Here is a 24,666-nt window from a genome sequence, read left to right as displayed (position 1 = left end):
GTTACTAACAAGGTGGCATTCAAGATAGTATATTTAGTCCTATTATCATTTTTCTGGGCTACTGCAAATTTTCAGTCCCATTGAAACTGTAATTTTGCATAAAATATACAAGAGCAAAACAATTACAATATTTAAAAGGGAAACTACTGAATTTGTTCATTCTTTTACTTTTCATTTCATCTCTAGTCATACTTTGTGTTATAGATACAATTTTAATTAAACTAATTAGAGATATTTATTTGCATTTTCTAAAGTTTACTGTATCAAGAGACATGGTGATCATTTTAAACTTACTGTAAAAATGTAATAAAATTATCCAACTGTTATTAAAAAACACTTTTCAAATGAACAGAAGATGTTTTTAAAATTTATAATTAACAACCTACTCTTTGAAATTATTAATATTATGTGTAATGAGTCATAACTATAACTTAAGTCTATACAATTGTTATTTGTTACATCTTAGTAATTACTCAAGTTGAATTTTTTTATGAAATATTTTCTACTGAGGTTATCTATCAATGATTACAATATAGTCTTTAATACTGGAAATATATACCAACCAAATATTAACGTAGCCTCTGATGAAAGACTTAAATTCACTCAGGAAAATTTTTTGACGCGTAGGTAGCAAAAGATATATAATCAAAATAAGAAAATATTAAAACTGCAAAGCTTGAGTAGATTTATTTGCTAAATGTCAAAAGAGAATTACATGAAAATTTAAATTTTAAATACTCATACTTTCCTAAGTTGCTTGTACATTTTATTTATTGACAGGGTTACATGGAAATGAACAAATCTATGATCTTTTTTCAGAAAGATTAAATGCTTTTGTATTTCAGGAAACTACATAAGAGTCATTTCCCCCTTTTGTCTAACACCAATTTTGTATTAAAATTTCATTTATGGACTATGCTGTCAGCTTCACAGCATGAGCTTTGGAGAGAAGAAGGCTTGCTTTAATTGTCCTTCATTACAATATTGCCAACAGCACCTTCTGACTAGCTCACTTAGACTTGGCATTTGTAAACTACAGTTTTTCCTCTATAAGAGATAATGTTGTTAGCATTTCTAAAATCTATCACAATAATTCTATTCCTAGAAAGTCAGAAAATAAAAACAAGATGTAGTACTTAAAGTTCAATGATATTTTAATGGTTCTTTTGTTAGCATATTTTTATAATTTCCAGATTCAAGTCACATGTAATAATTTCCTAAATTAGGAAACTAATGAGAAATTATTTATAAATATGTTTCAGAATATTATATATGACTTATTCTTTCAAGCATAGAATTATTTTTCAAGCTGCCTATATCATTAAAATGATTTCAAGTTTTGACCAATTTTTTTTCCATTATGTTGTTATCCGGTAACTATAATTGGTGCACTACTAGACCAAGTAAAATTTATCTTAATTTTAAAGGCAGTGTTCATTGTGATGTCATAATATAGTTTAAAAAGTAAGTTCCTTACTTCTTCTTGTGCCTTATAGTGTTCCTTTGCTGTCATTGAAAGAATGAATTTTTCAGTAATTTTCTCTTTCTGTTCACCGATGGCCAAGTTCAACTAGAAAACAAACAAACAAACAAATAAATAAATAAATAGGCACCTATTTAAACCTAGTAGTAACATTCATTCAAATAACTAATTTAGCATAATCATGACAGATAATTTCAAATTAATTTGTCACAGACTTGTGTGAAAATGAATTATATTGAAATTAAGTTGAATGTTCATTTTTATATTTAAAACATTTAACATTGACTTTTCACTTCCACTCTTGGTTGCCTTTAAATTTACTAAAATATGACTTGGGATGGAATCTTTCATTGCAGACATTTGACAATGATGAGAATTATTTAAAGGCAATTTATTAAAATGAGCATAGCAGCTTTTTAAAACGAGGCTGACATTTCCTAGTAAAGTCTTTTATTGTTAGTAGGGAATAAATTGGCTGCTGTTACATCAGGATAAAAATTCAAGGACATAAACCAAAAGAAAATGTCGATTCAAACACTCTAGAAAGTACAAAATGGCCCATAATATTTCACGACAAAGGATAATATATCTTAAATACCTGAACAGTTACCTCCGATCCGCTCCATTTACAAAGCCAGATAAAGGTCTTCTGCCTCTGCCACTAACACTCGTTATAAAAAGGTGAATGAAGCCTACTCTATACTTTTTCATTACATTCCCCATGGAACCAAATACTATTTTCAACAACAGGAAAAAGCTAAACTCACACAATAATATTCACTCAACAGATTGGCATTAAGAGAGAGAAAGAAAATAGCCTGTCTTCTGAACTAGAATCTTGAAAAATTCTCAGGCAATGGACTTGCCATATTGTATCTCCTTATTGAGGATTAAAAATGAACAATCACCATGTTTTTTGCTTGGTTTTGGTAATGTTGTTGTTGTTTTAAATAGCTTTCTCAATTGTATGCCTGACAAATTATGTTAGAGTTAATGTGAATCTTTAATCTACATTCTGCCTGAAGACCTACCTGGGATAAAATTGGGGTGGAGTCAACAATATGGTTTCCTCAATTTAACTATGTATGTATGTTACACGAATAATATCAAACCTGTGAACTCTTCATCCACTGATGTGTGATATAGCTCAGTATAGCCGAGATTGTGTTCTGGTAGAAGGGGAAGGCCTTAGGAATCTTTAGGTGAGTCTGATGACCAGCCTAGATAAGTAGTTGACAAACATTTCTGTAAAGGCAAGATAGTAAATATTTTAGGCTTGGTGGGGGCATATAGTCTCTGTTGCAATTACTCAGTTAAGACCTTAGAACTTGAAATAGACAATACATAAGTGAATGAGTGTAGCTATGCCTCAATAAAACAAGTGGCAGGCTGAATGTGGACAGTAGGCAATGTTTGCTGATTCTTGTCCTAGATTGAGAACTACTGAAAAAAAGCTTTTAAAAAATCATGTAATGTACCACATGATGACTATAGTTCACAAGGCTGTATGGTATATTTGAAAGTTTCAAGAGAGTAGATCTTAAGAGTTCTCAATGCAAAGTAAAAGAAAAACAAAAAACATTGGGTTTTTTGGTATCTATTTGAAGTGATGAATATTAACTAAACTTATTGTGGTTATTATTTCACAACATGAAAGGCATATGCTATACACCTAAATCTTACACAAGGTCATATGTCAATTATATCTCAATAAAACTAGGGGGAAAGTATCATGGGAGACTATTTTTAGACTCATTCTCCCTAAGGAATATTTTTTCTGTGCTGAAATAATACGTAAGACATAATATTACAAAAAGCCAAATATCAAACTCAACTTCCATTCGTGGAAGCCAATCTGTAAACCCTGGTGCACCATACCACGTCAAGGCTCCATGGTCATTTCCTTATTGGGGGAGTCTCACTGAAAAAGGAGAGAAGTGTGTTGGAGTGTGACTGGGGAACTATTCACCAAGCTCATCCGGTCTTCACAAAATTAATTTTCAACGGCAAAAGCATCCACAGCAGATATTTTTGAAGGGAAGCAAACAAAACGAAGCATAATAACAGGACTCTTTGATGTCACAGTAGAAAGTCAGATTCTAACCCTGATATTTAAAACTGCTTCCAAGGAACTTTTATTATAAAAAGTTGGAGATTCTTTACCTTTGAAAGAACTACATTTGGAAAACTCACCTACATTCTCAAACTCAACATTCTAAGAAATACTGTATTAATCTACATAAACTTGAGGGGGAAAAATATCAATGTTACTGAAAAATACTATATTCATAGTACCAAACAGAGAATTTAGCAAGATACTAGAAATGAAATGGTCAACCAAATATAAGGATACACACGTGGGCCTTCTAGGGAAACAGACCAGCCATTCATAAAAAGAGAGAGAGAGAGATTTAATAAAATCATTTAAGGAAAACTATTGAAAGTAAAAAATCAAATTCAGAGAGTGCATTTTCACCTTGAGGTATGAATAATATGCAGTGCTAATAGCATCTCTCCCTCAAGTCCCAGGACACGACCTTAGTAGGATCCTTCTCTCCTATCACTTTAGATGGGAGCATATTGTTTTTTCATTGAAACAAAACTAGATGCTTTTGATCTGCTGTTCTCATCTAAATACATATAAAATATTATTTTTGTCAATGGGTTTGAAATTTCTGAAACTAGATTTTTTTGTGCATAAAGAGAGTGTATCTGTTACATGCCACTGAGTGGGCCCTGACTCCTGGTGACTCTACGGATAAGTGATGTCCACAATATTCTGCACTCAGAATAGAAACTTCAAATTAAAAAAAAAAAAAAAAACAGAAAATATAAACCTTGAGGGCATTACCCTAAGTAAAACAAGTCAGACAGAGAAAGAGAAATGCCATTTAAAGGCTAATTGTGTAAACCTTTCAACATAAGATTTTTTAAAATTCTATTTTATAGGAGAAAATACTGCTAAAGTAAACATCAGAGTCTAATCATTAATATCTTTAGAAAATGTACAGCAATCAAATAAGCTGGTGTGTTCTGTCTACCTAATTCATATTGACATTTCCTTTAAGTACTAGCCAAACAGGGAAGAGCCTATTATTCCAACCAGACTCTCAGCGTTCTGAACCGTAGTTCTGCATGTAGTTGTCTCTGTATTCAGAAAAACAATTAATGGTTCAAATGTGAAGTAAATAAAATGTGTTGTATATAAAGTCCTTAATAAATCAACATAACCCAACAAGAAAAATTAAATTCATCTTTCTATCAAAAAGCTAAGTTTTTGACCAGTAAATATTGATTAATTAATAAATGATTTGATCCATATTTTACATGCAGATCAATACAGGCAATACAGTTTAGCATAAACAACAGGACAATCAGCCTTCATATATATTGACAAGTTTCCCAATGGTCTGTTAATATACAAAAGACTGGGACAAATTACTTATTTATATATACAAAACATGGTTATAAAGGCCAGCTGCAGGTATTTTTTTGGAAAGTGCATTTTAATAAGGTCCTATTCAGTTAAGGAACAAATGGGGAAGAAGTAGTTTGCACTACAGAGTTGAGCGCAAGAGCTTTCTCTTTTTCTAACCACGAAATCAATCATTTGTCCAGACTGTGGGAGTCAGAGTTAGTTACTGAAAAGAGCTCCGTATATAAACAAGTCAATAACTCATTGTGTGTTATTGTCGAGCTGAAGAAGTCGGCTTTCAAAAAGCTGCCCCTGCTTCTCTCAGAATGAATGTCACTGTATTCAGGGGCTGGGAGAGAGTCCTTTGTTTCCAGCCATTGCTGGCTGCCATTTATGTATGGGAACAGGAGGTGGCTGTGAGGAGTGTGAGGAAGCCACTGTCTGGTATCATGGATGACCAGGAAAAACTCTGAATTTTGTCAACTTAAATAATTGTGTCTGGAAATGCACTACTGAAATCAATAAAGAATGACCACACACATACACACACACACACAAAATTTGGTAAAGGAATTAAATAATGATGAATCTGTATCATTTTAAAATGGATCCGGTTAAAAAATAATAATAAAAAAAAATAAATGGGTCAGGTTGATATTTTTGGTTTTCTACATGTCAGCTAAGATGAAACCAAAATATTAGCAATGGTTAGAAAAATTCAAATGCACAAAATCAAACTTGTCAAATACTATATGCTCCTATATGCCATAAATATGAAGGGTGATTCTTGGGACTCTCAAATGTGGTTTTATAAGTGAGAGAGAGAGAGATAGAGAGAGTGAATGTGTGTGTGTGTGTATGTGTGTGTGTGTGAATTTGTTTAAGAAATGACTTCATGTATTCAAGAGTTGTAATCTGTTAAAGAAATTTGAACTACTTTTGACTTAAAATTAATTTAAATATTCTTCAGAACTTAACCAAACTTAAAATTAGTAAGACATGAAAATATTATTAACATCTTATTTATTTCATCTTAAAATTTATTTAAAATCAACCATTTAATCAGAATCAAATGGGAGACTATGGAGAAACACCAGACCAAGGTTCAAAGTTTATAATAATATTGAGCAAATACAAAAATACATGTGAATATGTTTTTTTAAATGATCCTCATGGCATGGGTGCTCTCTGGAATCTTCAAACAACAACTTAGCCTTCATTAAAGTTGGAGTTGTAGGAAAGAAGAAAGTTGGGAACTTATACCTGAATCCAGCTGATCCCATGTCCTCTCATCATTGAGAAAACCACAACGTTAAATACTGTAACACACAACACACTTCCACAGGCAACAACTGAACTAGATATTCCTTTTTTTTTTTTTTTTTTTTTTTTTGGAACAGAGACAAGGACAGATATGGACGGACATACAGACAGGAAGGGAGAGAAATGAGAAGCATCAATTCTAATTCTTCATTGAGGCATCTTAGTTGTTCATTGATTGCTTTCTCATATGTGCCTTAACTGGGAGGGCTACAGCAGAATGAGTGACACCTTGCTAAAGCCAGTGGCCTAGGGTCAAGCCAGCAACCTTTGGGCTCAAGCCAATGACCATGGGGTCATGTCTATGATCGCACACTCAACCCAGTAACCCTGAACTCAAGCTGGTGAGCCCGTGCTCAGGCTGATAACCTCAGGGTTTCGAATCTGAGTCCTCTGAGTCCCAGTCCAACACTCTATTCACTGTGCCAACCCTGGTCAGGCTAGACATTCTTACAGGTACAAACAGGTCAACATCAAAGTGAGATATGTCCAAGAAACAAAAGCAATAGAAAATGACAATAAATGACATGAGGTAGATCACAATTAATTGTCAAATGGAGGTAAGAACAATACAATTCACAAGTATAAAGAACAGAAATATTATTTGGATACAGAGTGGTTGGAGATGGAAGGAAAATGATGGGTAGTATCAAGCTAGGAAGAGGAGAAGTGATGATATGAAAGGATATTATTAGAAAATATTAATTAATATTACAACTCAGTAATTAATTACATGATTAAATTCATTCTCAATAAAATAGTGAAGTGACTTGACATGACTTTGGGAAGCGGAAAAGAGAAGACCAGCTGAGCCCTGCAGGGTAAGCAGAGAGAAAGGGTATAGCTAATGCAGGTGAGTCAGTCTAAGGCGATGGTGTGACTGGAAGGAATCTTTCATGCTGGGAACAAGAATAAGATAGTTATTGTGACCCCACCTCCCATATCAAAATTTATTTCTGAATTTAAATGTGAGCTGAAGGTAATATGCAAATGAGGGCATAATGGAGGACTTCGTTCTTAGCGTTGCCTTGGCTCAGCCCCATCCTTTCTACCTATTTATGCTTAACTCAGCTCGTCTTGGAGATCCCTTAAGTAAATTCTGACCTAGCCCCCACTTCTGACCAGACTGTCTCACGTAAGTACTTTCAATAAAACAAAACACTCAAGATTGCTACTATGGCTTGACCAGATGGTGGCACAGTGTATAGAACATCGGCCTGGGACACTGAGGACCCAGGTTCGAAACCCTGAAGTCACCGGCTTGAGCATGGGCTCATCCGTCTTGAGCACCAGCTCACCAGCTTGAGTGTGGAGTCGGCAGCTTGAGCCTGGGATCATAGATATGACCACTTGGGCGTTGGCTTGAGTCCAAAAGCTCTCTGGTTTGAAGCCCAAGGTTGCTGGCTTGAGCAAGAGGTCACTGGCTTGGCTGGAGCTCCCTGATCAAGGCACATATGGGAAAGCAATCAATGAACAACTAAGGTGCCGCAACTAAGAATCGATGCTTCTCATCTCTCCCTTCCTGTCTGTCTGTTCCACATCTATCTGTTTCTCTCTCTCACTCACTTAAAACAAAACAAAACAAAACAAAAAAAGCTTGCCTTTTTGGAGTAGAGAAGAAACAGAAAAACAGGATATTTCAGTCAAAACTGGCTGTGGCTTCCGACTGCCGCAGATGAGCTCTGAGACATTGGGCAACAGTCATGGCTCATACAGCCTGGGCCTTCCAAAGCCAGGGACTCCTCGCCGATCACTGATAATTCTTTTAAAAAGCTACTTTTACCACAGCATGTTGCTTACAGAGGACATTTGTTTTAAAGGTGAATTTATAAGAGAAATATTCATAATATTTGAAACTAGGAAATAAGCACATAAGCACATCACAATCATTTTAAAATAACATCATTCAAAAATATTGATAGTTCAGCTCAAAGTCTAGAATTATATGCCATGATCATGGCTTTTCAGCAGTTGCCATATTCCCCCTTTAATCTATATACAGACAGCAAATATTTACTTACGGTGTTTCAACTATAAAGACTGCGGTCTTAGGGACAAATGCTGATGAACTATTTCAGCAATTCCTCCTTCTTAAAAGACTTGTATGTCAACATAGAGCTCCATGTTTTATAGGACATACTCGAGCTCACTCCATGCTCCCCGGAGCTTTAGCACAGGGGAATGCCCTTTTTTTTCTTTTTTTTTTCTTTTCTTTTTTCTGTATTTTTCTGAAGTTGGAAACAGGGAGGCGGTAAGACAGACTCCCCGCATGCACCCGACTGGGATCCACCCGGCACGCCTACCAGGGGGGGATGCTTTGCCCATCTGGGGTGTTGCTATGTTGCGACCAGAGCCATTCTAGCGCCTGGGGCAGAGGCTGCAGAGCCATCCCCAGCGTCCGGGCCATCTTTTGCTCCAACAGAGCCTCGGCTGTGGGAGGGGAAGAGAAATACAGAGGGGAAGGAGAGGGGGAGGGGTGGAGAAGCAGATGGGCGCTTCTCCTGTGTGCCCTGGCTGGGAATCGAACCTGGGACTCCTGCATGCCAGGCCTACGCTCTACCACTGAGCAAACCAGCCAGGGCCTAGGAATGCCCTTGTTGATCAAGCTACCCAAAAGAAAATTATTTGGAGCAACCATGACAGATCGAGCAATTCAGTCTCATACTATTCATCACCAAAACGCTGCACCCCTGTGTAAACAGTTTCAACTTTCTCAGGAAGCAGAACGGCAGATTGGGAAATCCTGTCCAAGTGATCCTATATTACAATCTGCCCCTTTATTTGGAGTTAACCCTCAAGGACCCATACCAGGACAACTTTGGCAAATGGATGTTACTCATATACCTTATTTGGCAAACAGTCCTATGTCCACATTACAGTGGATACCTATTCTGGATTTATAGTAACCTCTGTCAGAACAGGAGAGGCTGCTAAGCATGTTATAGCTCATTGTCTGTATGCACTGTTCTATTATTGGATTTCCTAAACTGGTTAAACTGACAATGCTCCTGCATATGGAGCAAAAGCATTTACTGTATTTTGTCATTCTTACAATCTTTAAAGTCAAGGTATTATTAAAGTGTACCCAGAAAATATTTTAAGGTCAATTTAAAAAAATTTAAAAAGGGGGAGTCATATCTTGGAACTCCTATGGGTCTACCATATCATGCTTTTCACTTAAAAAAATTTTAAATTTCTTTTGAATGCTGATGAACGGGAGATGCCAAATCTTTTTCTTCTGCAAACTACTACCTTCTTTATTTGATCCAGCTAATAACACTGTTTTGTCTTTTTCCAAATAGCTCCAGATATATGGAAAAGATTTATATAGGCAGATGGGGATCCTCAAACCCCTTAGAGAGATCTTCTGAGCATGGCTTTTAAGATATCAAGAGGCAGAAAAAGCCCAATAGAGATCAGGGGAACTACCAGCTTTTAGGATACATCTTTAAAGGCTCCAATGCCCCAAAGGGGTCTCACAGGATGCCATCTGGGTCCTGCTTCAATAGTGGAAAGGAAGGTCATTGAGCTAAAGCCTGCCAGGCTTACATGCCTCTGCTGTGAGGAAACAGGGACACTGGAAGGTAGGCTTCTCCCTCGCTCCTCTAAGGGAAGGTTCAGTCTCTTCCAGCCCTGTTCCAGCCACCTATGACCTAACCTTTCCCAGAATGCTGGGGTTTGCCACTGAAGGCTGAAGGTGCCCAGGGCCATCGGCCCCATCTATGACACTGTGGACGAGCCCAGGGTATTTCTTCCAAGAAGCAGGTAAACTGATCTCATTTGCACAAGGGCCACTTAACTATGTTTTGCCTGAATAGTCAGGTTTTTTATTCTTCCTTCAAAGATCTCTGTTGTGGGTGTTGATAGTCCTATTTTCTGCTGCTTTGCTTAATATATAGTGTTTCCTTTATTCCTCCTACCTCAATGCCCCACTCATATTTCAGGCTGGGACCTACTCCTAATTTAGAGCTCTCTCTCCCCCTTTTGCCAACTTCTCTTGTGAATTTACCTTTGCCACTCAGCTTAGTGTATCCCAAGGTTCTCTTTACCATGCCACAGTCGCAGAGCTCCAGGGAAGAGCACCCTGGTCTCATCTCTCCAGGCAGAGGAGAACAGAAGCTCCATCTCCACGCATGCTGCAGATGGCTTTTCCAGTCTACCTGGATCATTACCAGCTAGAAGCAGCGGTCATTGGAACTTGGACGTGAGCTGCAAAGTATAGAATTGTGTCAACAATTCCAGTGTCAGGTGGACTTTTCCTGAATCTGAACTTTTTCTGGACTCCTGCTTCCTTGTGATAGCTCCTAACGGACTGAACTGGGGTTGGGTTGCATTCGCAGGGATTTGGAATGGTGTTGGTGCCAACTTGGACTTGGTGAACATGTTAAGGACACTACTCTTTTATGGATTCTTGCTGTATTGGCCAAGAGTTTGCTTAAAGGCTTTAATCACTGTAAAAAAAAAAAAAAAGAAAACTGGATAAAGAAGATGTGGCACATATACACCATGGTATACTATTCAGCCATAAGAAATGATGACATTGGATCACTTACAACAAAATGGTGGGATTTTGATAACAATATACGGAATGAAATAAGTAAATCAGAAAAAACAAGAACTGCAGGATTCCATACATTGGTGAGACATAAAAACGAGACTAAGAGATATGGACAAGAGTGTGGTGGTTACAGGGTGCGGGGGGAGGGAAGGAGGGGGAGGGAGAGGGGGGGAGGGGCACAAAGAAAACTAGATAGAAGGTGACGGGGGACAATCTGACTTTGGGTGATGGGTATGCAACAGAATGGAATGACAAGATAACCTGGACATGTTTTCTTTGAATATATGTACCCTGATTTATTGATGTCACCCCATTAAAATAAAAATTTATTTATAAAAAATATATATATTGATAGTTTGTCTAAATGCATGTAAAAGTGAAATCTCCATAATATTTTATCTTCAATCTGTTTAACATTTAAAGAAACTTCAACTGCCTTTAAAATCTTTCTTTCTTGTGTTTTAAAAAAGTAACCATGAAAAATTTTAGCCCTTCAATGTCCTTCAGGAAAGTGGTGCTGAGTTAGTCCTGACTCAGTAGCCAGATTAAAAATGTTCAATTTAAACGTTCTATCATGACGGGAATTGACACACGCCCTAACCTGATTGGACCCTGCTCTCTCAAACCAGCTGACTCTCTCCTCTATTTCTTCTGCTACCGCATGCAGTTTTGGAGAGACAGTGCCACGCTGGCCAGGGAGTCGACCTTTGACCCCCAGACCAATCATCCTCTCTCTTCAGAGATTGAGTCAGGAAGGAAGCTGCAGAGACAGAAGCAGTTGGAAAGAACCTGTCCTATAAACAGTAACAAGAAAAAAACTGTCTCTTAGATCCAGATGTCTGGACCTCTTACAGTTACCTCTACAGCCCCTTCTTTGATCTTTCCTTAAATTCTGTATACTAACACCTGCCATCCCATTAAATTATATTTTTGCCTAAGGCAGCCGGAGACAGATCCCATTGATTGCAAACAATAAACCGTAAAAGTTATGTCTTGTATGTCTTCACAGTAAATGCTTCACTACTCTATGAGATCGTAACGAGTCTCTATTTGTTGCAGCTCAAGGTATCCAATTCAAATACACTGCTCACAAAATGAGGGGCTATTTTAAAGCTTCATATTCATTTTGAAATAAACCCCTAATTTTTGTGAGTCGTATGTATACCTTTATAATGTGTCATGTTAAAGTTGCCCTTCAGGTATTAAAATGGGTAATGGAACAGGCCTAATGATTTAAAAATTGTCAACAGGCTTTTCTTTTTTGTCTTCCAAATATGAGCTGCCCAAACTGTCCCAGGCATCCCTAGAATTTGTCACAATAAGATTGTTTCTGATATGTATAATATAATAAAATCGTGCAACAAAATGATATCTTTGCAAACAAGTCTGTTGGTTTGAGAGATTCTTCCCCTCAAGAAAATCCTTACTCTACTCAGTCAGCATCTCAAAAGCTAAACTTGGGAGACTCAGCCCATTTCCCCTTATAAATGAGGAGTATTTACATGACTGACAGCCTTTGCTGGAATCAGGAATGTGTAGAAATAAAATAAAAGCCTACCTCCCTCTGACCTACAAGAAATAAAAGAAGAAGTCTCAGAGATCCAGGGAATTTAAAAAGCCAAAGGAGTTAAGTGCTGAGTTCCCTTTCTATGGGGTGTCATGTCTGGGGGAGCGGGAGACAAGCTCAAAGGTACTAAAAGTGGAAAAGTCCTTGGGCAGAGGGGTCTCCTGTTCCTCTCCCCTCAATATGGACATGGGGAGGCTGCTCTGTGGGAACATAGGACACAGTCACATTGACTGATGGCATGGGACAGGCAGGCAAAGAGAAGTCGAAAGTTTGGATTTCCCCAACTACCCTTGGTTTCTGCGTGTCTTGGCACAGGGAAGTAGCTGAGTGCTAGGCTGGGAAGGTTGGCGCAGTGAGGGGAAGACGCCTCTTAGCGAAAGCAGCACTGCAGAGCACTGAAGCCAGGGCTGAATGGGTGTCTCAGTTACCTCAGAAGAGGAGCCCTCATCCCAAGGAAGTCAAGGTTAGGTTGGATCATGAGAAGCACCACCATAAAGAGTGCCTGAGCCACATGAGTGGGCTACAGGTTTACAGACTGTGGGCCAGAAGAGCATCCAGCCACCGTGTGAACATGGGACATCCTTCCACTGGCCAGAGCTGCCATGCATGGCAACCCATGCACTCTAATGGGCCAGCACAAGGCCAGGAGTGCCTTCCCCCAAAGCCTTCAGAATATCAAAGCACACAGCCCCTTCTTCCATGTACTACCTGAAAGACACCAACAGGGTACCGGAGAGTGAATATGAGAGACAGAATGACCGAAAATAATTACTTAAATTATCGTATCTGACAAAGTTTTAACTTGAATTGGGCTTTCAGTTATTTTTCCCTGAGGATCCAGTGGACAAGGGCTCAGGATGAGAGCCCTTGTTAGAAAATAACTGAGTCACTTACTTATTTGCACACAAATTGTGTACACACATGTGAGAGAGTCTGTTGACAGAATGAATCAAGGAACAAAGAAAAAAGCAGGATTTATACAAATGGAGAGAAGTAAAAACACAATCAGACTGTGCATTTTTCAGGGAAACTGATGAGCTGGCACCTAGAAAATTGATTAGGCCAATACAGGTTTCAAAGAAAAAATTTTATTTCTTTAGACATTATCCAAAAAACCTGAAAGTTCATCTAGGAAGCCTTGTGACAGGCTGCCTCTGTATTATGTCTGTTTATACTACCGCTTTAATTAGACTGGGGCAGCGCCATGTCCCACCCCAGAACATTCCGTTGTTTTAGGCAAAGTAATGAACCATATTTCTCTTACCACTTCTATGTGAATCAAAGAACACCTTTACAACCACAGCTTGTATTCTGGGGCCCAAACAATAAGCCAGATAGACCACTATCCTTATAGAACAGTGTTTGAATATGGGTTAGGTTAGGTGTGATGCACCTGACATTTCCAATAAGTTTATTTCCAATTCTTATGTTCTGCAGTGATAGCTAAAGTGTCCTCATCTACTCTTTGTGGCCTAACTTTGGTCCAACCTCATCTGTGAAGCCCACACTGGCTCTCTCCCAATAGGCATATATGAGCCAAAATATACTGCCATACAGTATAGATAGTGCCTCTCCATCCTCTCTCCTTTCTTTCTTCTATCTGGTATTATTATCGAATGCCAATGCCGACATAAGCAATGCCCAATACTGGTTCTCCATACAAATGTCAGTTAAATGCCCTTGGACCTGCAGAGGACCAACAGTTCACGGAGAACTGCCATTCAGCAGTCAGCATTTCCTTAATTGTTTTCCTGTATTTGTCCCTGGGGTAAAGAACTGTATCTTATAATTCTCTTACATCCAATGAACCCAACCATAACAGGCAGCCAGCTGACATTCAATAAATACCTGAGGTGGATTAGTAGTGATAGATGAGAATCTTCAGATTCTAATGGATTTTATTTTTCATCAACTGTTTCCTTAACTATGTGTTGGGTGTTAGCTGATGGGGTTTCTGTGGTCAAATAATGTTCTCAAAAGGTAGTATATGGATTTCATTATAGCATGGCTCCTAAGAGCCTTTAATATGCTGACATATACAATTAATGACCATGAGAGCACCTCAGGAGTGTCCAGCCAGGTATACTTCTAGAAATGCGTCAAAAGACCAACGATTCTCAAACTGAGTTGAGGATGAACCTCTAAGAGTTTATTCAAGAGTGTGTACAAGAGTGCTCAGTACCCAAACACAGGAGCATCATCCTGTCCATCTATCAATATAGCTCAACCCTGCTTGCTGTGCTTTCCTCAAATTAATCTACAATTCTCTCGTGTACTCTGATTGGACCTTGATAAAAGCATTCTTTAACCCATCTAAAAATAGTGACCAAAAATTTAGGGAAAAAGAAGAATAAATAACAAAACTAATATCTCTATAAACTAAATATTCTATAATATAAATACATCTATATGCATGAAACTTATCATTAAAAAAACAGACTTTGATTAATATTGCTCCTTTTCTTGTTACTCACCAAGTATCTTTCTTACTACTCAGTTTTAAAATCAGTTCTCTGTTGCCTGACCTGTGGTGGCGCAGTGGATAAAGCGTCAACCTGGAAATGCTGAGGTCGCTGGTTCAAAACCCTGGGCTTGCCTGGTCAAGGTACATATGGGAGTTGATGCTTCCAGCTCCTCCCCCCTTCTCTCTCTCTCTCTCTCTCTCTCTCTTTCTCTCTCTGTCTCTCCCTCTCCTCTCTAAAAAAATAAATAAATAAATTTTTTTAAAAATTTTTTTAAAAAATCGGTTCTCTGTCCATATTTGCCCCAACATAATTGTCTTTTCCCTCATTTTATCTCAATCTTTAAAAGATAAAATATAGTTCAAAAGACAAAAAGAAATTTGCAAAAAAATAAAATACTCTTATCTTTGCTTTTAAAATTGCTAACAGCTTACTAAACGTTTCTGAGGGAATGTGTAGAGAGCAATGGGAGCTTTATGGATTTTTATTAATAACTGAATTGAGCTGTATTTACTGCTCCTTAAAAGTGAACTGAGATGATGGCAAAGCTGGGTTGAGCTGGAAGGATGGCTCTCACTGTCTACTCTGTCCCACTGTTTGGGACATGGCAAATGCACTGTAGCATTCAATCCTCTAAAGAGCTTCTGGAAGTTGTGTCAATGATGTTCAAAGAGGTTAACTAACTTGCTCATGAACACAAAGTAAAGAAAATTGAAGAACTAGTATTCAAATCCAGGCATGTCTGACTCCAGCATCTGTGATTTTTAATAATGTTTTGGGTACATCAGAAGATATGATTAATAAATGGAGGAAACAGCTAGACAGTAAAAAAAAATGGCAAATGTTTCCTTCATACATATGATTCTGAAAGCCCAGAACTAAAACAGAATTCTATTAATATGAATTGATTTTTGATGACATTAATAAGAAAACTAATTGCAGTTGGAGACTTCAGTCTAGTAGAATTTAGTTTTGAGTTTGTTACAAAACAGGAACTGTGTTAAGATTCACTGACTGTCAGCAATTATTAATGAAACAAAGTCATTTGTTAATAATTCGTTACCTAACTTGCACTTCACGTCTGGAATTACTCTGTGAAATAACTCAGAGAAAGACAAATACTGTATGACTCCACTGATATGTGGAATCTGAAGAAAAAAATAAAGGAACAAACAAACAAAATAGAAACAGACTCATGGATGCAGAAAACAGACTAATGATTGGCAGAGGAGGGGTCTGAGGGGCTGGTTGAATAAGATGAAGGAATTAAGAAGTACAAATTGGTGGTTATAAAATAGTCATGGGGATGTTAAAGTACAGCATAAGGAATACAGTCAGTAATATTGTAATAAATGCGTATGGTGTCAGTTGAGTACTTGAAATATTGGGGGGAATTACTTTGTAAAGTATATGATTATCTAGCCATGATGCTGCACACCTGAAACTAATACAAAATATTACAAGGCCATTGTAATCAAAATAGTCTGGTGCTGGCCTAAGAACAGGCATACAGATCAATGGAATAGAACAGAGAACCCAGAAATAAACCCACGCCTTAATGGTCAATTAATAGTTGACACAGGAGGCAAGAGTATACAGTGGAGTATAGACAGTCTCTTTAATAAATGGTGTTGGGAAAATTGGACAGGTACATGAAAAAAAATTAAGCTAGACCACCAACTTACACTGTTCACAAAAAATAAACTCCAAATGCAAAAAAGACTTAAATGTGAGTCGCAAAACTATAAAAATCCTAGAAGAAAACATAGGCAGTGGAATCTCAGACATCTCTTGTGGCATTATTTTTGCCAATATATCTCCTTGGGCAAGTGAAATAAAGAAAATAAAATAAACAAATGGGACTACATCAAAATAAAAAGCTTTTGCACAGCAAAAGACACCGCTAACAAAATAAAAAGACAACCCACTATATGGAAGAATATATTCACCAATACATCTAATAAGGGGTTAATAACCAAAATTCATAAAGAATTTATAAAAACACCAGGAAGACCAACAATACAATTAAAAATGTATAAAGGGCCTGAATAGACACATCTCCAAAGAGGACATACAGATAGATATTAATAGGCACATGAAAAAATGCTCAATGTCATCAATCATCAGAGAAATTCAAATTAAAACCACAATGAGATATCACCTCACACCTATCATTAACAAATCAACAAACAAGTGCTGGCAAGGGTGTGGAGAAAAGGGAACCCTCCTGCACTGTTAGTGAGAATGCAGACAGACTCACGCAACCACTGTAGGAAACAGTATGGAGTTTCCCCAAAAAAATTAAAAAAAAAAACTGCCTTATGACCCAGGTATCTGACTTCTAGGAATATATCCTAAGAGTCCCAAAAACACCAAATCAAAAGAAGATATGCATCCCATGTTCATTATACCATTATTTACAATAGCCAAGACCTGGATACAGCCCAAGTATTTGTCAGTGGACAAGTGGATAAAAAAGCTGCAGTACATTTACACAGTGGAATTCTACACAGTCATAAAAAGAAGGAAATCTTACCCTTTGCAATAGTATGGATGGACCTGAAGGTTATTATGCTAAGTGAAATAAGCCAGGCAGAGAAAGACAAATACCATATGATCTCACTATTATATGGAAGCTAATGAACACACAGTTTACTGAGGAACAAAACAGAAACAGAGGCAAGGTGACAGGGAACAGATGGACAGCTGTCAGAGGGAAGAAGGAAGAGGGAACTGGATCAAAGAAGGTGAAGGAATTAGTCAACAAATATACACAGTACACATATATACAGACAGCTGGGTAGCAACAGCCAGAAGGAGGGGTGGAAGGAGGAGGTAGGATAGACCCGAGAAAATGGGGGTGGAAAGAGACTTTGCATGGGGCATGGCAGGGCATGATGTGGTGTGTAGATGGTGTTACATTGAGTGCAACACTTGAAACCATGTCAACACATTAAGTTAATAAATTTAAGAAATATGTATAATAACACTGGGGAACTTTTTTTTTTTCATTTTCTGTTGCATGAGGTTTTAGAACTATTTCTTTATATTTCTGCATCGCTGATTCCAAATCTGAAATCCGTTTTTTGGTGTGCGCTCTAGTTTTTACACCATTTTAATTTCTTTTTGTTACAGTTAATGGTATACATTGTTTTTAAATTGGAGTTAAAGGGCAACAACTCTTGGATTGAACATAACCACAAGGCAATTAATGTTTTACAAACATTACTTTTACATAATTGTAGTTGTTTTTAAATGTAAAAAATTATTATCTGATAAAAACACCCTCTTATTTTGTTTTAAGATTGAATCATGGCTTCTTCGAGTAGGCGTAAATGTAAGAATACTCCTGACACCTTCTGTTATATATGTGGCTGTTACACTTTTCAATGTCAAAGGAGCAATATTTCATCATTTGTGACACGTGCATATATTGCCTATTTTCAAGTTCCCCTTGGCGATCAAGACAAGAATTGGGCTCCTCATACTGTGTGTCATAATTGCGAGAAAATGCTTTGTGACTGGACAAAAGGAAAATGCAAAGGAATACCTTTTGGTATTCCCATGGTTTGGCGTGAACCTAAGGACCACAGCATGACTATTATTTCTGTCTGATCCATACTAAGGGCATCGGCAAGAAAAAACGGCATATGATCACATATCCTAATATTCCTTCAGCAATACGACCTATCCCACACTCTGAGACACTGTTCCAGTTTTCAATGGTTTTATTTCTTCTAAGGATGAAGAAAGTGAAAATGGTGAACAAGTGTATTTTGATAAGATGCATGAGGAAATGCTTGTAGAATCTGAAGAGTCTTCTTCTGATGCCAAGCAGTCATTAGCCCCTCAGTAGTTTAGCCAACCCGATTGAATGATTTAGTAAGAGATTTGGGCCTATCAAAGAAAGCAGGTGAGTTATTAGCCTCCAGCCTTCAGGAAAAGAATGTACTTCACTGGTCAGCTAAAGTATCCCATTTCAGGAAGCGAGAACAAATTTTTGTGGACTTTTTTTCCAAAGACAAACACTTTGTTTACTGTCATATCAGTAGTCTTCTCAGTCAGCTAGGTGTTACCATTTACAGTCCAACAGAATGGCAGCTATTTCTTGACAGCTCTATACGGAGTCTGAAATGTGTTCTCCTACACAATAGTAATGTTTATGCAGCAGTTTCAATTGGTTATTCAACTCATCTGCGAGAAGATTATAATGACATAAAAATTGTCCTCGCCTTTCTGAAGTATGAGGAGCATAACTGGATCATTTGTGTGGATCTTAAAATAGTAAATTTCCTGCTAGGACAACAGAGAGGTTTCATGAAGTATCCTTGCTTTCTGTGTTTGTGGGACAGCCAAGATTGGGAGAAACACTGGACACAGAAGGAGTGGCTGAAACATGAATCTCTGGAAGTAGGGATGCAAAATATTGTGAATGAACCTGTAGTTAATCGAGACAGGATCATTTTTTCCCTACTTCACATCAAACTTGGCTTTAATAAAGCAGTTTGTTCAGACTTTGCATGGAGAAAGTGAATGCTTTCAACATATTATTTCTGCTTTTCCCACCTTGTCTTTTGAGAAGATAAAAGCAGGTGTATTCAATGGACCTCAAATTCGAAGCCTCATACGCAATGAAGAATTTGCCAGGAAGATGGATAAGGAGGAGAAAGCAGCATGGCAGTCTTTTGTGGCAGTTACAAAGAACTTCCTTGGCAACATAAAAATAGAAAACTATGAACTTCTGGTTCAAAGGATGCTGTTGGCTTTCCACAACATTGGATGTAACATGAGTGTTAAGATTCACTTCCTGGCCTGACCAGGTGGTGGCGCAGTGGATAGAGCATTGAACTGGGATGCAGAGAACCCAGGTTCGAGACCCCGAGGTCGCCGGCTTGAGCGTGGGCTCATCTGGTTTGAGCAAAAAGCCTACCAGCTGGAACCCAAGATTGCTGGGTCCAACAGGGGGTTACTCGGTCTGCTGAAGGCCTGCGGTCAAGGCACATATGAGAAAGCAATCAATGAACAACTAAGGTGTTGCAACGCGCAATGAAAAACTGATGATTGATGCTTCTCATCTCTCTGTTCCTGTCTGTCTGTCCTTGTCTATCCCTCTCTCTGACTCACTCTCTGTCTCTGTAAAAAAAAAAAAAAAGATTCACTTCCTGAACAGTCACCTTGATAAGTTTCCTGAAAATCTTGGAGCTCTTAGTGATGAGCAGACGACTGCTGGAGCATCAAACGAGATTGTCCTCAACAAGTACACAAACGCAAAAGCTACAAAACGCAAATTTTTGACTGAATAGAATTTAAATAAGTTTTGCACAAATTTTATGATTAAAATAAGTGTTTTTTATAAGTTCTATTTTGAAATTGTAGAAAAATTATGATACAATCATATCTTTTAGTGTATTCGTGTATTTACTGCATTATATAAATTATTATATTTTCACAAAGATGATGCCCAAGAAGACATTCTACTTCATTATGTTAAACTAAATGTTGAAAATTTTACAATAAGATGTAAACATAAAATCTTGAATTGCAAAAAAACTGTAGCTTACAGAGAAAAACTAATGTCAGATTTGAGATCAGCACACTCGAATTAGGTAAGAACAAGTGTTTTTGTGGATACAACACAAATTTTGTTCTCCAGTGTAATGATTGAGTACAATATTTTGTAATACAGGTCTACTAATGAAAAATGAAATTCTCTTCGGGGGGGGACAATATTTCACTGAATTGGAGTTTAAACCTAATGTTTCCTATGATCAAACAAATTGCAGATATATACCTGTGAAAACCATTCTTAACTTGTGAGTCATAACAAAAATAGGTAAACAGTCAGATTTTGGGCATGGGCTATAGCTTAACAACCCTTGTATTATTACGCTGTAAACTCTGAGAACTACACTTTCCAAAAGAGATCTAATGTGAGGAATATTTGTAATCTTAAATTGTCACGTAGCCACCTTAACAAAGAAAGTAAAAAAACAGGTTAATTTTAGTACTTTATTTAACCAAAATATTACCATTTAAACATAAATCAATACAAAAATATTAATTAGATATCACATCATCATTTTTTGTACTAAATCTTTGATTTGTGATGTGACTTTCACATTTACAGCATGTCTCAATTTGGACTAGTCATATGTCAAGTACAGCAGTTTTATGGGTCAGGTCTGTGTCAGGCACTAAAAATGTATAAATAAAATAAGTGGATCACATAGAACCTATATTCCACTAACGAGGCTATAAATCCCACAAATTCTATGTAAAGGTGCAACTATCACTCAGTTCCACAAAAAAACTGTCATGTGGAGAAGTGGTCCAATGTATTACCAGATGTTCCAGATTTTCTGAGAAACAAACAAGCAAAAAATCTAGAATTTAACATAAAAATCTGATATCTAGATGTTGGTAAGTAACTTCTTTAAAATCTATATACACTCTACAGGGCAAATAATTTAATTTGGCCATGGCTTCCTCCATGTTCATGTCTTCTGTCCCTGTCTGTCTTTTCAGTGTTTAAACTATAATGACACAAGTGCTCAAAAAATTATGGCTTTTAAATTAAGACAATAACTATTTGCAAATAAAATTGGCATGTCAAAGGAATGATGATTAATAAAAAAAGAATAATTACAGAAATATATCAGAACATTTTACCCAATTTATACAAATGAGTTTACCTACTGAGATTATCAATGCTTACTATAAATAAGGAAAATCTTCAATTAAAAATAGTCGTGCTGGGAATCGAACCCGGGAATCCTGCACACCAGGCCAGTGCTCTACCACAGAGCCAAACGGCCAGGGCCTAGGAATGCCCTTGTTGATCAAGCTACCCAAAAGAAAATTATATGGAGCAACCATGACAGACCGAGCAAGTCAGTCTCATACTATTCATCACCAGAACGCTGCAGCCCAGTGTAAACAGCTTTAACTTTCTTGGGAAGCAGATTGGGAAATCCTGTCCAAGGGATCCTATACTGCCCCTTCATTTGGAGTTAACCCTCAAGGACCCCTACCAGGACAACTTTGGCAGATGGATGTTACTCATATACCTTCACTTGGCAAACAGTCCTATGTCCACTTTACAGTGGATACATATTCCGGATCTATAGTAACCTCTGTCAGAACAGGAGAGGCTGCTAAGCATGTTATAGTTCATTGTCTGTATGCATTGTTCTGTTATTGGATTTCCTAAACTGGCTAAACCGAAAATGCTCCTGTATATGGAGCAAAAGCATTTACTGTATTTTGTCATGCTTACAATCTTTAAAGTTGAGGTATTATTAAAGTGTACACAGCAAACATTTTAAGGTCAATTTAAAAAAAAAATTTTAAAGGGGGTAGTCATATCCTGGAACTCCTACGGGTCTACCATATCATGCTTCTTACTTAAAAAAAAAAAATTTACATTTCTTTTGAATGCTGATGAACAGGAGACACCAAATCTTTTTTGCCTGCAAACTACTACCTTCTTAATTAGATCCAGCTAATAACACTGTTTTGTCTTTTTCCAAATAGCTTCAGATATATGGAAAAGATTTATATAGGTGGATGGGGATCCCCAAACCCCTCAGCGAGATCTTCTGAGCATGGCTTTTAAGATACCTAAAGGCAGAAAAAGCCCAATAGAGATCAGGGGACCTACCAACTTTTAGGATACACCCTTAAAGGCTCCAATGCCCCAAAGGGGTCTCACAGGATGCCATCTGGGTCCTGCTTCAATAGTGGAAAGGAAGGTCATTGAGCTAAAGCCTGCCAGGCTTACATGCCTTTGCTGTGAGGAAACAGGGACACTGGAAGGTAGGCTTCCCCCTCGCTCCTCTAAGGGAGGGTTCAGTCTCTTCCAGCCCTGCTCCAGCCACCTATGACCTAACCTTGCCCAGAATGCTGGGGTTTGCCACTGAAGGCTGAAGGTGCCCAGGGCCGTCAGCCCCATCTACGACACTGGATGAGCCTAGAGTATATCTTCCAAGAAGCAGGTAAACTGATCTCATTTGCACAAGGGCCACTTAACTATGTTTTGCCTGAATAGTCAGGTTTTTTATTCTTCCCTCAAAGATCTCTGTTGTGGTGTTGATAGTCCTATTTTCTGCTGCTTTGTTTAATATATAGTGTTTCCTTTATTCCTCCTACCTCAATGCCCCACTCATATTTCAGGCTGGGACCTACTCCTAATTTAGAGCTCTCTTTCCCCCTTTTGCCAACTTCTATTATGAATCTACCTTTGCCACCCAGCTTAGTGTATCCCAAGGTTCTCTTTACCATGCCACAGTCGCAGAGCTCCAGGGAAAAGCAACCTGGTCTCAACTCTCCAGGCAGAGGAGAACAGAAGCTCCATATCCATGCATGCTGCAAATGGCTTTTCCAGTCTACTTGAATCATTACCAGCTAGAAGCAGCGATCATTGGGACTTGGACGTGAGCTGCAAAGTATAGAATGGTGACAACAATTCCAGTGCCATGAAGACTTTTTCTGGATGTGGACTTTTCCTGGACTCCTGCTCCCTGTAACAGCTCCTAACAGACTGAACTGTGATTGGGTTGCATTTTTCAGGAATTTGGCATGGTGATGGGGCCAACTTGGACTTGGTGAACATGTTAAGGACACTACTCTTTTATGGATTCTTGCTGTATTGGCCAAGAGTTTGCTTAAAGGCTTTTAATCACTGTAAAAAAAAAATAGAAGACTGGATAAAGAAGATGGGGCACATATACACCATGGTATACTATTCAGCTAGAAGAAATGATGACATCGGATCACTTACAGCAGAATGGTGGAATCTTGATAACATTATGCGGAGTGAAATAAGTGAATCAGAAAAAAACAAGAACTGCAGGATTCCATACATTGGTGGGACATAAAAACGAGACTAAGAGACATGGACAGGAGTGGGGTGGTTACAGGGGGTGGGAGGAGGGGAGGAGGGAGAGGGGGAGGGGGAGGGGTACAAAGAAAACTGGATAGAGGGTGATGGAGGACGATCTCTCTTTGGGTGATGGGTATTCAACAGAACTAAATGACAAGATAACCTGGAAATGTTTTCTTTGAATACATGTACCCTGATTTATTGATGTCACCCCATTAAAATAAAAATTTATTTATAAAAAAAAAATAGTCATGATCACAATAGCCAAAATGTGGAAGCAACTCAAATGTCAGTTGACATTGAATAGATAAACAAAATGTAGCATACAGATGTAGTGGAGTATTAGTCAGCCCTAAAGGAAGGAAATGTTGACACGTGCTATGAATGGATGAACCTGCAAAAACACTACGCTAAGTGAAATAAGACATGCACAAAAGGACAAATATTGTGATGACACACGTATTAAGTACCTAGAGGAGTCAAATTCATGGAGGTGGTGATTGACAGCAGCTAGGGGGAGAGGCGAGTGGGGCATCAGTGCATAAGGGGTGCGGAGCTTCAATATGGGAAGATGAGAGTTCTGGATGAATGGTGGTAATGGTTGCAAAGAAATGTGAATGTATTTAAAGAATCAGAACTACATGCTTAACAATGGTTGAAACGAAAAAAATTTAGGTTATTCTAGCTTACCACAGTAAAAAGAAGCCATAACATAATTTTAATAAGGAAAATATTTATTTTGCCTGACCAGGCAGTGGTGTAGTGGATAGAGCGTCAGACTGGGACACGGAGGACCCGGGTTCAAGACCCCGAGGTTGCCAGCTTGATCGCTGGCTCATCTGGTTTGAGCAAGGTTCACCAGCTTGAGCTCAAGGTCATTGGTTTGAGCAAAGGGTCACTCAGTCTGCTGTAGCCCCCCCCCAGTCAAGGTACATATGAGAAAGCAATCAATGAACAACTAAATGCCACAACAAAGAATT

The 24,666-nt window shown here is 38.0% G+C and overlaps 1 protein-coding gene across 1 annotated transcript in view; it reads right to left on the bottom strand.

The window, feature by feature from the left end:
- Window positions 1–24,666, bottom strand: part of DCDC1 (doublecortin domain containing 1) — a 394,396-nt gene that overhangs the window by 242,383 nt on the left and 127,347 nt on the right. The window contains 1 exon segment of the mRNA XM_066360544.1: window positions 1,478–1,570. Within this exon segment, the coding sequence (XP_066216641.1) occupies window positions 1,478–1,570 (93 nt within the window).

This window comes from Saccopteryx leptura, chromosome 1, assembly GCF_036850995.1.
Source record: "Saccopteryx leptura isolate mSacLep1 chromosome 1, mSacLep1_pri_phased_curated, whole genome shotgun sequence".
NCBI lineage: Eukaryota > Metazoa > Chordata > Mammalia > Chiroptera > Emballonuridae > Saccopteryx > Saccopteryx leptura.
The sequence above is the reverse complement of the archived record's forward strand: the minus strand, read 5'-3'. Positions and strand labels throughout refer to the sequence as shown.